Source organism: Anguilla rostrata, chromosome 2 (assembly GCF_018555375.3).
Source record: "Anguilla rostrata isolate EN2019 chromosome 2, ASM1855537v3, whole genome shotgun sequence".
Classification (NCBI taxonomy): Eukaryota; Metazoa; Chordata; class Actinopteri; order Anguilliformes; family Anguillidae; genus Anguilla; species Anguilla rostrata.
In genome coordinates, this window is record NC_057934.1 from 49216719 (window position 1) to 49234075 (window position 17357).

Here is a 17357-nt window from a genome sequence, read left to right on the forward strand (position 1 = left end):
TGTTCAACCGTAACACCTGTTGATATGTTTGCTAGGCATACATAGAGACGATATGCAAACTACAGTGCATTCGGAAAGTATTCAGACCCCTTCACCTTTTCCACATTTTGTTACATTACAGCCTTATTATAAAATTGATTCAATTCATTTTTATTCTCAATCTACACACAATGCCCCGCTAATTACAAAGCGAAAACAGGTTTCGAAATTTTTGCCAATTTATTAAAAGATAAAAAACTGAAATATCACATTTACATAATTTCGGACCGTTTACTCAGTACTTTGTTGAGGCACTTTGGCAGTGATTATATCCTCGAGTCTTGGGTATGATGCTACAAGCTTGCCACACCTGTATTTGGGGTATTTCTCCCATTCTTCTCTACAGATCCTCTCAAGCTCTGTCAGGTTGGATGGGGAGCTTTACTGCACAGCTATTTTCAGGTCTCTCCAAAGATGTACAATTGGGTTCAAGTCCAGGCTCTGGCTAGGCCACTCAAGGACATTCACAGACGTATCCCGAAGCCACTACCGCATTGTCTTGGCTGTGTGCTTAGGGTCATTGTCCTGTTAAAAGGTAAACCTTCACCCCAGTCTAAGGTCCTGAGCGCTCTGGCAAAGGTTTTCATCAAGGGTCTCTGTACTTTCCTCTGTTCATCTTTCCCTCGAACCTGACTAGTCTCCCAGTTCCTGCTGCTGAAAAACATCCCTACAGCATGATGCTGCCACCACATGCTTCGCTGTAGGTATGTATTGGCCAGGTTATGAGCAGTAAAATTATCTGCCTTTTTCATTATTGCTATTACTGAGTGGGTAATCCTGTTAAAATTAAGTTATGTTGAACTGAAGTTGAGTCTGACAAGAACCTGAAAGATTTTCTTAATACTTATTACAAAACTAATGCAGTGAATATAACCTGGCACAGAACTGTTACATAGTGACAATCCATAATTCACCATATAAATGTATTAGACCCCTTTGACAAACTCTCATTTGTCAGAAGAAAAGACCTTTAGTCATGAATTACAATACACATATACATTCAACAAAGAGTCCATGCAAATTAAGTTTCAACTGTTGATAACAATGGACCAGATTCTCCTGGTTGGATGGAAGAGTATCTCTATTTTGTTCACATTTTTTAATTCATTTCTGATAATTCAATCAACAAAATGGATTACATTGAGGAATGTGAAGGATGGAAAAAACATAGCAGCACTTTTTGAAACAAAGTAAGTTGGGTTAAGATGGTCTGACAAGAAACAGTGACTGAGTACCACCAGCTCTCAGTTTATCTACACTCACTAGCCACATTATTAGGTTCACCTTCCCATTAAAGCAAATAAGCTGCTCCTCCAAATAGTGCATCATGTGGCTGCAACTCGATGTATAAAGCATGCAGACATGGTGAAGAGGTTTCATTTTCTGTTTGACCAAACATTAGAATGGGCAAGATGCCTGATCTGAGTGACTTTGACCACTTAGATCAGGTATTATGATTGTTGGCGCCAGAAGTGGTGGATCCAGCACCTCTGAAACAGCTGTCCTCCTGAGATTTTTCATGCCTTACAGTCTCTAGTGTTCACAGAGAATCATGTGTTAAAAATACAGTAGCAGAAGACTATGCCAGTTCCGTTCCTTGATTGCTAAAAATAGGAAGGTAATTCTTGTTCACTGTAACATGCCGATGGTAGGGTCAGAATGGCATGAATTCATGGATCCACCCTGCCTTGTGTGTGCAGGCTGGTGGTGGTGTAATGGTGTGGGGTATGTTTTCTTGGCACACATTAGGTCTCTTAATACCAGTTTAGGATCATTTGAATGTCACGGTATGCATAAGCACTGTTGCTGACTACGTGCTTCCCTTTAGGACCTTCATGTGCTTTTTTCTAATGGAAACTTCCAGCAGGATAATGTGGCATGTTACAAAGCACACACCATCTCAAGCTGGTTCCCTGAACATGGCAGTGACTTCAGTTTACTCCAATGTCCTGCACAGTTTCCAGATTTCAATTTAAAAGAGCACCTTTGGGATGAGGGAGGTTCACAGTATGAATGTGTGGCTGAATAAGCTGCAGGATCTGCATGATGCTATCAAGTCAGTATGGACCAAAATCCCTAAAGAGCATTCCCAAAACCTTGTTGAATCCATGCTGTGAGTGTATATCCTAAGTATTCCTTTTAAATCTACAGCCAAAATATTCAAAGCCTCTTCAGTTCAATACAAATGTCAATGTAAACCAGAAAGGTTTTGTGATTATTTTCAAATTTGAACAAATGTGATTTTTATTCAGTAAAATGTGAACATTATCATTTAATGCATAATTTTCTGATTTTATTCTTTTTCATTTCCTAATTGTCCCCAGTGTGTTTACTCTGTAACAAAAAAAAAACAAAAAACTTACACAAATTTGCATTCCACACCCCGACCGTGAAAACTCTTCACGGTAAGAAGAAGAGCTTCCGATATTGGGTGGGACAAATGCAACTGTTTCCAATATTGCGTGGGACACGTCCCACCCGGTTCCTACGCCAATATGCTAATTACAGCCCCCCCGTAATTTACGCCCATGGAGCAATCACGGTGCTGTGAAAATATTCCCTCTGCTTATTCAGTATTTTGATTGGAAGAATGGTGGCGTGGGAAAGATTCGATCTTCAGGATAGTATACCAGAGCGCATCAGGAGGACTGAACATGTCTAGTGAAATTGTGGATTTTTTATAGCAACTGATTAAAAAAATATATATATTTGAATCTATGGCCATGAAAAGAAACCGTGTTATGTAAAAGATGTTAAAAGCTAAACTATTTTTTTATTTGTTTGTTTTTATTTTATTGTTGAGGGCCAAAAGTTGAATGGAAAGGAATAAGATTATCTGGCCATAATGCCTATGAAGACATTTGTTATTTGTCTTGTTAAAGACTAGCTGTTTATGTATTAAGGTTCAAAAACACAGTTGCATGGTTGTGGACGCATTTGTCAACTATTCAAACCCCCCTCCCTTTTTTGAAAACCAAAATATGGTCACCCTATATTTTCTGAAACGTTATCGATTCCGCTTGGCCACAGCGAGTGAAACTAGATGATCTGAACTGGTATGTAAATTGCGTCAGAAGGATTTAGCCTTGTTGTTTTCTACCTAAATTTCACAACACACTCATTTCCGTCAACATGATTGTAGCATGAAGTGCCTACTTTCAAAATCAATTTAAACCATTCACAAATTCCTACGCCAATGTGCTAATTACATTGAATTGAGAAAACCAACCACTTTATCATGTTTTATAACAGTTCATATTTTTCATTCATCATGATGATATGATTTTTTTTTGGGGGGGGGGCTTGTATTGGCCGGTATTGATTATTGGGGGGGGGTTTACAACCCCATCCCCCCCGCAATTTACGCCGATGAATTAATGACTTGGAGACAGTACTTTGTATGCGTGAGCAACTTGACATTTTTCTACTTTGAAAACGTGTTTAGATGCGATCCAACTTTCTGGGAAACGTCAATTTGCATGCGTAGGCTAGGTGCGCCCAATGCTAGAAATAGACTGAGTAGAATGGTAATGACTGTGAAATCAAGTTTAAAAAGGGTTAAGGAATGTAAGTCCGCATAAGACTTACAGATCCTAATGAAAAATATTTTTGTTTGCAATACTATATGAACGTCTAGGGACGCCAAATTTAGCAGATTCATGTAAATCATTCAAAAGTAATAAATCATTAGAGCGTTTTTTAGAGAGTTTTACAAATCTAGTCGTAGCTCGTCTATGTCTATAGGTCTGTGGGAGCAGTGTAGTGACGTCCCTTGGGACACAGGAAGGGAAAATATCTGGCGCTTCAACTCTAAGAAGCAGGCTACGCTCAACTGGTGCGAGTAGAAAAAACAGAAGTTTCGTCTTTACCTGGTTGACAGTCTCAATTAAACCATCTGAATGGATTCCGTTGACTCAGGTCAGTGACTTTTTCCTGTTCTGTAATGTTAATCGAATTTGTCCCGCGCAGTCTTTTTAGCTGTTCAGATAGGTACGCTAGCATGCTAAGGTGCTAGGGCAGAGACGAAAGAGTGTACTACTAGAAACTATTTATGTCGTCAGTCAGTTTAGCAAGATTAGTCATACAAAAAATAAAAAATAAATTCACGATTCTCAGTGTTTTATCGCGGTTTTGTTGTTGCTGGCTGTTAAGCTAGTAAATGTCTACATAAAGGAACAACCAAGTGTTATCTAGCTTGCGGTAATGCTATCTAGCTAGTAGATGGAAGGCTGAAGTCTGAACAATTCTTGGTGTGACATGTTGTACAATATAGTAGAATCGAATTACTGTTTTTCTCGGGGGAACTTCAGGAACTTTACTCTGGCATACAATAGGAAGTAGGTTCGGCGCTATATGGAAGTTGCCGAATGCACTAAATTATAATAACATAAAAATACGATATTTATGCAGAAGTACTATTTATTTAACGTAGGCTATTCCAGATGATGCCCAGGTCTATCATGTAGTAGTCTGCATTGATTCAGAGAGTAACTATCTGACAAAACTCCAGAAGAACATTACAGTAGTGTGTGTTTTTAACAAACAGCTTGACTTTGGGAGAAGTTTTGTCTCCCCAGATTCAATGTTTTTATTTTATTTTTTAAATTACCTGTGGTCATGGAAATACAGACATTTCATTATGACTAGATACAAAGCAACGTGGGGCTAAAATGCTCTTTGTTAAAGAAAATTGTTGGTATTTAAATATTAATTTTTATAAAATATCTTCATGTTTATAGTTTTTGGACAAAATTTGGAACAATGCATGTGAAATGAGCTTTTCTCAAGTTGAAGATGTGTTGATGTCAATGCCATTTAGCTGCCTTAGCCTGTTTCATCACATCTGCTGTCTATATATTGCTCTCTGTCTGGTAGTGTTCTACTCAGAACGCCTGGGTCCTTCCAGTAACCCTTTGCTGGACCAGCTACCCAGCTACCAGTCCCTCCTGTACCGTAGGAAGTCCTCAGCCACAGGCAGCACGAAGAGAAGAGGCAGCTCTCGCAGACACTTAAGCTCGTCTTCCAGCTGGAAATGGAAAGGGGACAAAGTGGAGGAGAAACCAAAGGCTGTCGCTCATCAGAGGCTCATCTGCGAGCTGCCCAAGACTATGGAGGAGAAACGCAGAGACAAGTGAGAAAGTTTCATCTCTGTCTGTCTCACCTCTGAGGTCTCTATCCTGTTATTTATGTTCTTAATGTGTGTGCTTAGCGTTATTATTGCACTTTTAAGATACAAGGTTTGGTATAGAAGTGTGTGACCTTTAAAATATATATATATATTTGAAATTATTGGGTATCATATAGTAAGTACTGTATTTTCTATCCCCATGGTACCTGCAATTGGGTGTAATGTGGTTGATGGGGAGAAGTGTGTTTTTTTTTTATTTCTATAACATTTCAGTTATACAATCATTTTATGAGACTTGGGATTTACACCCAGTGTATGATCTAATTCGGTGTTTGACAGTTATAATTTGGCTTGCTGTGACAACAGCAGTCCTCAGGCCGTATTGAATTGCTTACTGTAGAGATCAAGTTCCATGACACTCATTTTCTTCCTTCAAAGTGGGAGGCCAGTGTTATTGAATTACTTTTCCACTGAGTCTCAATGACTGGCTATTCTAATTCTGCAGCCTCACTGTTTAGCACTGCCTACTACTTAGTAGTGAACACAGTGTAAATAAGAGACCTGAGAAAATGTTGCAAGGGAAATAAAATATTTGTAATTTTTTTGTGAATGGTCAGTGCATAAAACTGCAGTTTTTCCTTGTTTTTGTTGACTTTTGTATGGTGTGAAGGGTGCTGTATGATGAGGTTAAGCCATGATAGCCTGGGCCTGCTCAGTGGGGTTATTGCAGGGATGTTAGAGTCCAGTCTCCTGGACTCCTGGAGGGCTGCAGTATCTGCTGCTTTTCAGTGTTTCAGCATCAATGATTCATTGAAGTCATTTACTGACTAAAGAGCCCACACGCCTTGTTTCCATTGGCTGTTTTGGGTGCTGATTTAAAGGAAGCCTCAAAATTTGCAGACACTGCGGCCCTCCACGGCTTGGGCTTGACACCCCGTGGGTTTTTTTGTGTTAGTGTGCAGCGCATGGAGCAGGCTCGGGACCTGAGCAGCTGGAAGCAGTGGCGCCAGAACACACACCACTCCCTGAAGAGGCTGAAGGAAGACTGTATGGAGCTGCTGAGAAGGCTGAAGCTGTGGAGAGGAGACATCCACGTCATAGAGGGTGAGGGAGGCGAGAGAGGCCTGGAGAAAGGCCTTAATCTGCTGTCCTTTTGGGCCTGTTGTAGTCTGACTAGAACAAGTTTTGACCTTAACTTTGAATTTACAAAAACGTAAACAAGTGGTACATAATTTATAGCGGGTATCATGAATAATGAAGGCTTCTTGCCTTTTGAAAGAAGATAAAACTCATTCAGATTGAAATGATTCTGCGTTGCAAAATGGGAGATTACAGAATCAGAGATAACAATCAGTTTGGTCAAAATGAAAAGTTTTGAAAAATTGGTCCCTGGAGAACACACATAAATCAAAATATTTAGCATACAAAATATTAAAATATAGCAAAAATATTTTAGGAAGCTCCAACAGCTTTCCACCATTTTTGTTCACAGTCCACTAACTGAGTTGTGCTGTCTTTGCACCTGCATCCTAAACTCAGCCCACCAGAGCTTTAATAGAGACCACCTGCTTGTCAGGATAAACAACTGCTGTTAATTTCATACCAAGTCGATTCAGTCATCCATTCCAGTGCTCAAGCATGGAGAGACCCAGAACTCTTATCCTCCTGTCCTCCATGCTCCCCAGGGATGTTTGGCACTGGGATCCTGTCTTACTTCTCCTTCCTGCGCTTCCTGGTGCTGCTCAACTTCGTCATCTTCCTCCTGATGTTTTGCTTCATCATGTTGCCCATCATCATCGCACCCCGTACTTCAGGAAACGCCACCTTCGACCTCTACAATGGTAAGGACCTGCTCCCCCTTGTTCAGTCAGAATGGGAAATGGCTGGGCAAAAGTCCAGACAGGTAAGAATCTGTCCAAAGATCACATAGCATAGATGTCCCTTTAAAGGATGGATGACTAAAACCAGTTAAAACCATTTCATCTTCAACCATCATAGAATTACAGGGGAATGCAAATATAACACATGCATAAATCTTGTTATTAAATTTGGAGTACTGTTTTCTGTTTTGTATCTTAAACTTGGGTTGGGTTTCTTTAATATCTTATCTTGCCTGTGTTTGACTGCTTTTTTGAAGATTATGTGAAAGAGTGCAGGGCATTTAAGGGCTGAAGGTCTGTTCTCTGAATGAAAATCTTTGTTTTTCATCTTTGTTGCCATTTCTCTTTTTTAAATGATTTATTGTAATTATCTGTAAAGAATAAGCCCAAGGAAAGTGTTATGTTACATACCCAGCTTTCACCAAGTGTATGGCCTTCACAGGGTTCATTCATAAATGCTTGGCATGTCCCTCAAAACTCATTCCCTGGAATTTGACCCTGTAGGTATGGTTTATTGTGTTGTGTCATGGTATGGTACGCTTTTCAGGACATGAATGCAGTAACTACCCCAGCACGTCTCGTCGTGGACTGGTTGTGTTCCATCAGTATATCACAGACCTACTGTCAGGGACGGTATGTACCGCTGATTCCAGATAATAGACACATTGTCTGTTGGGGTGGGATTGTGTCTCTGAAAATGTACAAGAATGGCTTCGTTGTGATTGTTTTATCTGGGGTATGTTGTTGTGAAACTAAATTATTTTTGTGTCACAATACATAATGTTTTTACAGCTTTTTACTCATATTGATATTGGAGAAACTGAAATTCCTTGTTTCCTAGTTAGTTTTTTTTGCAACACATGAAATATAAGTTGATAGATTTTATTAGTCAGATAAGGTGTTAGGCAGAAACATGGAATGGTAGTTAAGGTTCCGAAGCGTTCTAGAATAGTTTTGATATATTACAGTATTTATATGTGTATGAGAAAAAAATATGAGTGCCTGGTGGTTTGTTGATCAACAGATTAGATCATTGATCATAGTCAAGTTGCATCCTTAACTTGCTTTGAAAAACTGTAAATCGCTGTAGAATATATTCTAGAAAATACATGGATTGTGTACTGTAGATTAAGTTTAAGGGTACATGCCATACCTTAATTTGTTAATTCAGAATTGTATGTGCACAGCTATGTGTACATTGTTTGTATATAATCTACTGGTTATTTCATGTTATACAGGGCTTTCTGGAAGAAACCTACCTCTTCTACGGCTACTATAAGGTGGAATCCATATATTTCCCTAAGTTCTCCTATAATCTCCCCTTGGCCTACCTGCTCGTCACTATTACCTACCTCTTCCTGAGTCTCATTTGGATTGTGAAAAGGTACTAGCCAGAATGATTGCCACCAATATCCGCTAGGTGCTGTGTTCAACTATATATTGCTGACTTACGAAGCTATCAACACTTCCCAGCTGTTTGACATGACATGAAAGTCCTGCTAGGCCATGCCTTCATCTAGGGTAGGACAGGGATGGACCTTTGCTAAAGGAAAGGTGCCATGCATGAACACTGAGCGGCTGGAGAAGGCCGGTGGGGCCAGAGCAGAGCCGTCTGCTGCTCACGCCCGCATGTTTGGTCAGAGCGGGTCACTGGTCTCCTCTGACCCACAGGTCGGCGGCCGGTTTCAAAAGGAATCTGGTGCAGGATGAGGACCGCTTCCAGAGCTTTTGCAACAAGATCTTCGCCGGCTGGGACTTCTGCATCACCAACGAGACCGCCGCCCGGCTGAAGCAGAGCAGCCTGCTGTACGAGCTGAAGGTGAGTCCCGAGGTGGTGCTGTTGAGGGGAGGGAAGGGGGTGCAGCTGAGCAGGCACGGTTCCTCTCGCTCTGACCCTGCGCCCTCCCCACAGACTGACCTGGAGGAGGAGCGGATCAAGCAGAAGATCGCTGACCGCACGCGCAGAGAGAAGTGCCGGATATACTTGCTGCGGCTGGTCCTCAACTTGTTCGTGGTGGCCGTGCTAGCTGCCTGCTTCTTTAGCATCTACAGGGCCACCATCTACTCACAGGAGTTCCAGGTGCAAAACTCAAAACTTTACCTTGATTTAATAGATATCTCTATTGTCACTTTAGACCAGTGGTCTCCAACCCTGGTCCTGGAGAGCTACAGGTTCTGCCGGTTTTTGTTTTCATCTTAAAATCAGCACCCAATTGAGACCCAAGACACTAGGTGAGTTGAGTTAACTGTGTAATCAATTGCTCTAATTGATTCATGAAGTGCAGAGTCACTATGAAAACCAGCAGACCCTGTAGCCCTCCAGGACCAGGGTTGGAGACCACTGCTTTAGACTGACCCTGTCCATTCATGTGTAATTGAGGTCACTGTATCCAGTTGATTTGAAGGCACTGTTATCCCATTGATTTTAGAACACCATCCAGTTGACTTCTTCAGGCATGGTGTCTTTCTTGTGGGTCCATGTAAAGGTGCTTGTTTTAGTCTTCCCAGTTGAATCCACGACCCAACTTCATCCTGGAACTGATCTTTGAGTACCTCCCCTCCATCGTCATCACTCTGGCCAACTTCATCACCCCGCTCATGTTCACACTCATCATCCAGTTTGAGGACTACTCTCCTGCCTTTGAGATTCGCTTCACACTGATGAGGTGGGCCTCAGCACCCCCAATGTGTGCAGTCCACGTCAGATCTGGGCGAATAGAAAATGAAAGCCAGTCTATGTCCTCTGAATAAGAGTGGAAATATAAGTGTGGCTGTTGGTTGGCATTGGCTGATGGTGTTCCTGTCTTGCGTTTTTGTCCAGGTGTGTATTCATGCGTTTGGCCAGCATTGGGGTTCTGCTATTCTCTCTCTGGTCTCAGATCACTTGCCATTTAGGACCCAGCTGTCCCTGTGGATACAACCACGAGGTCTACCCGGTGAGCGAGGGAATGAGGGCGAATGGGATCAAGGGAGAAAGTTGGGAGGGGAGGGATGAGTGATTTAGCTGGGGTAGGGTGTTAGGGGAGGCGATGAGTGTGACGGCCATCTGACCTTTCTCCCTGACCTCTATCCTTCTGCCAGTGCTGGGAGTCCCGCGTGGGTCAGGAGATGTACAAACTCATGATCTTCGATTTCATCATCATCGGCGCCGTCACCATCTTTGTAGAGTTTCCAAGGAAGTAAGTTCCTTTATCACCTCGAATGACCATACATTCAGAGGTCAAAGTGCGAAGGGCATTCAGGACAGAGATGTGTGTGCCTGCTTGACTGTGGCTTCCTCTCTCAGGCTGATTGTGACGTACTGTGACTGCGGCTTGGCCAAGTGGTGGGGTCAGCAGGAGTTTGCCATTCCCCAGAATGTGCTTGAGATTGTGTACGGCCAGACCATCTGCTGGATCGGCACATTCTACTGTCCCCTGCTCCCAGCCATCTGCACCATCAAGTACTTCATCGTCTTCTACATCAAAAAGGTTCAGTGCCTTTGTCACTACTACAGTCTTGGAAAAGACAGAAATGCATAGCTCAACAAAATAAGTTTAGTATTAATCCTGTTTTCTTCCAGCTTTTGTTGATGTTATTTTTTGATTAAATGGTTTTTGATTGAGTGCTGTGACTTCCATGCCACGGTCAGTCTGTTTGCAGTGTTGAAGATGCGTGCTGTAGTGTGACAGTGTGTCTGTTGTGCAGATGACCCTGGTTGCTGTAGTGTGACAGTGTGTCTGTTGTGCAGATGACCCTGGTTGCTGTAGTGTGACTGTGTCTGTTGTGCAGATGACCCTGGTTGCTGTAGTGTGACAGTGTGCCTGTTGTGCAGATGACCCTGGTTGCTGTAGTGTGACAATGTGTCTTTGTGCAATGACCTGGTGCTGTAGTGTGACAGTGTGTCTGTTGTGCAGATGACCCTGGTTGCTGTAGTGTGACAGTGTGTCTGTTGTGCAGATGACCCTGGTTGCTGTAGTGTGACAGTGTGTCTGTTGTGCAGATGACCCTGGTTGCTGTAGTGTGACAGTGTGTCTGTTGTGCAGATGACCCTGGTTGCTGTAGTGTGGCAGTGTGTCTGTTGTGCAGATGACCCTGGTTGCTGTAGTGTGACAGTGTGTCTGTTGTGCAGATGACCCTGGTAAAGAACTGTCGGCCAGCCACACGCCCCTTCCGGGCCTCCAGCTCAAATTTCTTCTTCCTGGTGGTGCTGCTGATTGGCCTGGCGCTGGCCTGCGTGCCTGTGATTGTCAGCATCGCACAGTGAGTACCCTGTGTGTGTGTGTGTGTGTGTGTGTGGCCGTCAGCATCGCACAGTGAGTACCCTGTGTGTGTGTGTGTGCGTGTGTGCGTGTGTGTGGCAGTCAGCATCGCACAGTGAGTACCCTGTGTGTGTGTGTGTGCGTGTGTGCGTGTGTGTGGCAGTCAGCATCGCACAGTGAGTACCCTGTGTGTGTGTGTGTGTGTATGTGCGTGTCTGTGTGTGTGTGCGTGTGTGTGCTCGTGCGTGCGTGTGGGTTTGCATGTGCGTGTGTGCACCAGCCAGCATCGCACAGTGAGTATCCTGTGTGCGCGCGTGTGCGCACATGCATGTGTGTGTGTTTGTGTGTGTGTGCACGCCAGTCAGAATCGCACAGTGAGTATCCTGTGTGCGCGCATGTGTGTGTGTGTGTGTGCGCGCCAGTCAGAATCGCACAGTGCAGTACAACTTAAACGTGTTTTTTGTGCTTATCTCAGGATAAACTCCTCCCGCGCATGCGGCCCCTTCATGAACTACACCATGTCGTGGGAGGTGGTCCCGAAGGCGGTGTCCCAGCTGCCCGGGGGCCTGCCCACCTTCCTCTTCGCCCTGTCTTCAGAAGCCTTCGCCGTCTCCTTCTTTGTGGTTACGTGGTGAGTCCTGAGGCAGCTTTAGCATGAGCAGGGTTTAGCTCTGTTCTGTGTTCACGGTGCTGCTATCTTTCCTCTACACAGACAGGGCTGTACATTTACTTGCCAGAAGCAGTGGTGCCAGTTCAAAAACTTTGTAGCACAGATTTAAAAATTGTGACAAATTACAAAATATTATGACAGATGAATGTTGTGACAAATTACAAAATAGGCTCTGTTATAAAACGAAAATGAATATCGCTGTGGAATGATAACGATGACTTGAAATTCATCTCCCATAATGCAGGCAATTGTCTGTCTGAGAAGATAAATCATGTTGAACTTCGAGTCGTAGAGATGTAGCATTTATAATGATAAAACTCAATTGAATCAACTTGTCAAACGGTTGCTTGAGGATTATTTTTTATGTTGGCACGTTAGATCTTTTAATCTTAAATGGGACAGTGTTGTCACACTGTACAGCCCTGACTGACTGTGGCTGACCCTGACGTGCTGTGTTGTGTGCCGTCTGCAGCCTGGCCATGTTTTACGTGATTGCGCTGGCTGGAGCCCACAAGCGTGTGGTGGATCAGCTGAGGGAGCAGCTAGCCATGGTGAGTGCTCGGTCTCAGGCTCGCCGTCACGCAGGAGCGAGAGAAAAGGGAGGCCATACACCTGTCCTCTCCCGTTCTGTTCCACAGGAAGGGAGAGACAAGCGCTTCCTGATCCAGAAGCTGTGCCAGGCGCAGAGGACGTCCGTCAGGTCCGCGGGGGTGCAGTCTCACGCGGACAGGGACCGCCAGAGTAACCACGGCGCCCAAAACCACGACAACCCCGGGGGGGTGTTCCTGGCGCAGCCTCCGGTCTCCGCCACGCACGTCTGACGCACGCAGGCCTCAGGCGGGTAGACCAGGCCCGTGCGGAGAGCAGGGAGACCGGCCACAGAGCTACAGCCTTAACTGCACATCGCTCTGACCCAAAGCGAACTAACATCAGTCACATTCGTGCGCGGTCTACTGGTCTTTTCAAAGATGAGGGTCCCTAAAGTCTGAGTGCTGACAGTTGGACTCCCAGGAATCACCTACAGGTCTGAAACAAGGACCAATACATTTACCCTCTTTTACCATTATACCACTAACTTGTTTGATTATCATATTCTTATTTTGTATTTTTAATACATGTCCTAAATGTTTTCTTTATCTTTTTTGTTTGTAACTTAACCTGGTTTGGTTCTGTTATTGTTCGTAAGTATGCCGGGGATATTATCATGTTTTCCTTCCAGGAAGGACTTTATATATATATATATATATATATATATATATATAAATATATATATATATATATATAAAAATCACTTTAACGTCTATTAGTATATAAAAGATTTTATGTTACGCGAAAGGCTACTGTGTAAAAAAACAAAACCATTTTATTGTCTTTCACAAATTGAAAAACAGTTGGGTCCAGTCAGTACAAACACTGAAGGAAACAGGCTTCCTTATAAATCGAAGTACACTAGGGAAATGGCTTTGCTTTTGAGAGGATTTACACTGATGATGCACGTTATGAATTCTCTCTCTCGTTTCTTAACTGAGGAATCGGGATCACAACGAGTCACTGAATTGGGCCCTTTTCACTGTGGCGATATATCTGAGCCGTTTCTTGTGCTTTCGGACTGTTTGGGCACTGCTAATTGTAAGGGTGTACTTATTGAGGATACTGTCCTCGGGTCTAAAGCTGCCTTCATAGTATTTGGGATTGTGTTCCCCAGCATGAATTTTATACCAAATATGTATTTCAGTCACTGCCTCGTTTACACCTTGCTGAAGAGCACAGTGGATGGAGGCTCCTTGCTTCTTTGAGTGTTGTTTTCCTGTGTTTGCACAATGAAATATTTTTGATACTTTTACGTTTTTTATCATTCGACATATCCACTAACATAAAATAATTAGGGATTTTTCTACCAAATGTTTATTTCATTTGAAAAATATACATTTGAAATGTAAATTTAAAATAAACATTTACATTTTCCAGAAAATATTTTACATATCTGATTTCTCTTTTACCATGTTGATTTTTATCAGAAACGTGCAATAAATGAAACAATATTTCTGACAATAAAAAATATATATATATTATTTAAATGTAGCTCAACGGCACAGAACTGTAAAGCCCTCATTTTTGTTGGAGAAAGTTCAGTCATGATTTTTAATTTACATTGAAGAGAAGTAGTATCTGACAAGCTGTGCTTTGCTGTAGAAAAACCTTTGTCCTGCCTCTGAGATTGTCCCTGATTGATATACCTTGCCAGACAGGCAGATGTAATCTGTAAGATAAAGTGAGAAAGGCCAGCCAGGATCAATCACACCAACTACCCTGTCCGGCTGTGAATGATTGCCAAGGTTATAGGTGAGATTTAGTTTGTGATTTCCCACCTCAAGGGCTTTCAGGAGCTTTCAAGATTTCCCTCAGGATTTGACGTTTTACCTGCACAGTTTCCAGTGTGGGTGACTGTGGGCTCAGCTGTCTGTTCTTCAGCATCACTAGGTAAGGCGCTCTCTTCTGCTTTTTGCTCACCCTCCTAGTCCGAGTGGTCGTAGCTGCTGTCTGTGTCTCCAGACAAGGCCATACCTCTCCTCAGAAGGCAGGGTCTCTCTGCCTCATTAATGGGGCTCTGTGGACTATGGGCAGCACTGAAAACCACCCTGCTTTCAGCTTTGTCTGATGCAGCTCCCTCTTCCTCCAGAATACTAGCCCCCTATTCCCCTCCATCTGAGTCTTTGCTATTAGCCATGTAGCCGTCTGTGTGGTTGAGCTCCAGAAACCATCCTTTCTCTATGTTTGTTACTTGACACATCCTGCAGGACTCTGAGTCAGTGTGTTTCTTGTTCCTGGACTGCCCTTTCCTCCCCCTACTGGCCTCTCTCTGTTCCCTGTCCCTCCCATCCCCTCTCTCTCTTTCCTCAGGGTCACGGCTGTGATGCAGGGTGTGTCCACTCTGCCTGGTCTGAGAACAGTGACAGTGTATAGAAAGGCTTGCTTCTCTTCCTGGTGTCTCCACCCCTGCTCTTTACCTGTCTCCTACATTGTGATTTTCTCTTTGTTCCTAGAAAGAAAACAGGGTACATATTTTGTCTATGTTACTCACAAATTGTGAACAAAGTGAAGCTTAGGTTATGTTATGTGTACATTATTTTCAAAGGCTTCTGAAGTTTGTACGGTATAAAGCTATAAGGTTTCATGCAACTGGCTGATAATGTGCTGTACTCATGAATCATCTTTTGTCCATGTTCTTACTCTGTCACAGCCACTGGAGATATAGCAATTACAATGATTGTGGAGTTTTACCAGAGGCTAATACTTCTAATACTCTTCTTTATAGAATCTCATGAAATTTTTGGCCCATTTTCACATTTGGCCTAACAGTTCTGTAAGTGACTGGCCTAAAATAAACAGAAAATAATTATACATTAATTAATTAAGTATTTTTAATAAACCCTTTTGGATAAATGTTCTTTGTAACCTACAATACAGAGGGTTTGGTTTCGTTATTTTTCATTGTCAGCGTTGGTAGCTAATTATGACAGCCAGTCTTTTGCTCTGTTGACCCATGGCTATTTTTTTGACATGTTTTTTTTCCCCCTTAAAAAAGGCAGATATATATCGGTCTCACCTCCATGGACCTGGATTGGTGGTAAGAACATATCACTCTGAAAAAGAGGCCTATAATATGTGTTAAAGTGACGTCACTGACTGAGTCCTGAATTGGCACTGCGTAGGCTAGATTGTGGGCAGATAGAGGAACCTTTGTAATCTTCCCATGGATGATTCATGCAGCTAAGTGTGATTATACAGTGATGGCTATGGCTTTCTTATGCAACACCACTCATAAACATTGTTGCCTACAGAGCTGTTGCCAGTTGTTGCAACAACTCCCCAATGCTGCTACAGACTTAGTAAGTTGTGGGTAAAAATGGGAAAATGGCTCAAACAGTAACAAGGGTTAGGAAAGGTGTCCTGACTAACAGAACAGGCTGTGAGGCACTTGCACAATATCTCCTGTGTACAGTTAATTCCATACAAAATGGGCAAACCACACTATTTAAGAGTAGGCATTCGATTATAGCTTAATGGCACAGAGATAACTGTAAAAAGACACTTACCTTCCCACAAACATTGACTTGTCTGTTTTTTTTATTCTGGGAAGTTCAGCCGGTCTACTGGCCAAAGAAATGACTTCCTATAATGAAATGGGAGACAAATATGCCTGAGCTTTAGAAATATAGAGAATAATTAAATCACAATTCAGTACACAAAGTACTTCTGTCTTGTTCATAAAGCATTAACCTTTACAAAATAGAACTGGGAAGGGCTTTTGATTTCCAACCACATAAAAACCTTGAGAAATTTCCAAGAAATCACAGAATGGAAATATAATACATATAATACATTGTCTAAATATATTTCTTTTTGATGTGGTTGAGAGGATTACATTTACAATGAGACGTCCCCCATGTATATTTAATAATGTCACTGATGTTTCAGGAAAAGAGCACACTATAGCCACACATTTTAACTTCAACAGATTAAAGTCATACATGCTTGATGCAGGAGTTCTTTATTAATTAATAAAGTATTTATGTTGTTCCACAGGCAAGAGTTCTTCTGTGTGTCTTGACTACACCGTTGATGCAGTTTTAACATAAAATAACTTTGTTGTCACTCCAACTTTGAAATCCATTTAACAAACATAATTTAAGATTTAAGTTTTTTTCTGTACTGTATAGCTTTATTATACTCACAGTTTTTTGGCAACTAAACTGATGACATAATTTGAAGACATTTTATTTCTTCTGGTAAACATATTGCATGTAGGCAAGCTATTTGTAGTGTACATTTGGTATTCAGGCAGTCCACATTAGAAGTCCCACCTACTCCAGCCAGAACTTGCTGCAATGGAGACTATTTGAAAGAAGATGAAGACATTTGGTTGTAACTGTACTACTACATACATTGACAAAACAATAATTTGAAACATTTTAGTTAAGTAGACAAATTTCTATAGACAAATCATGAATAGGCTCCATTGTAACTGTGTGTGAATAAGGCCAGAGGAGGAAAGCCCAGGGGTCAGAAAGTCCTGCAATGTGTTTCTTTCACCCATGAACTCAGCCGGTTGACTAATTAGGTCTACCTACTGGCTGAAAAATTAGTCAATCCAGTCTGAGACAAAATACTGGGGTCGACTTTGACTTTCTGAACCTGGATTTTCCACCTCTTTATAAGGTCAGAGTTACAGCTGGAAGATGGAAGGAATGCAACCGGTTTTGATTTGGCAAAATGAAGAAAAAAACAGACAAAACTACATGAACAAATTAAGGAAATATGGGTAACGTTGCTTTAAAACGGTCCCATTTTCGTGACAGACGGGTTCATTGTTCATTGCAACTTGGAATAATTTTCAT

At 42.2% G+C, this 17357-nt stretch overlaps 1 protein-coding gene across 2 annotated transcripts; it reads left to right on the forward strand.

Moving 5' to 3' along the window:
• The first annotated feature begins 3796 nt into the window (after positions 1-3796).
• Positions 3797-13930, forward strand: LOC135248288 (transmembrane channel-like protein 7). 2 transcript variants are annotated; one of them, XM_064322756.1, is made up of 16 exons: positions 3797-3957; positions 4915-5170; positions 6123-6271; positions 6853-7008; positions 7595-7680; positions 8286-8431; positions 8719-8866; positions 8960-9127; positions 9547-9713; positions 9869-9983; positions 10129-10226; positions 10334-10517; positions 11159-11289; positions 11764-11919; positions 12431-12509; positions 12597-13930. In XM_064322756.1, the coding sequence occupies exons 1-16, from the start codon at positions 3939-3941 to the stop codon at positions 12777-12779; spliced, it is 2241 nt and encodes a 746-aa protein (XP_064178826.1). In that variant the 5' UTR covers positions 3797-3938; the 3' UTR covers positions 12780-13930. The 2 variants fall into 2 exon arrangements, with proteins under 2 accessions (XP_064178826.1, XP_064178827.1); XM_064322757.1 differs by having other exon boundaries at positions 9556-9713.
• Positions 13931-17357: the final 3427 nt, after the last annotated feature.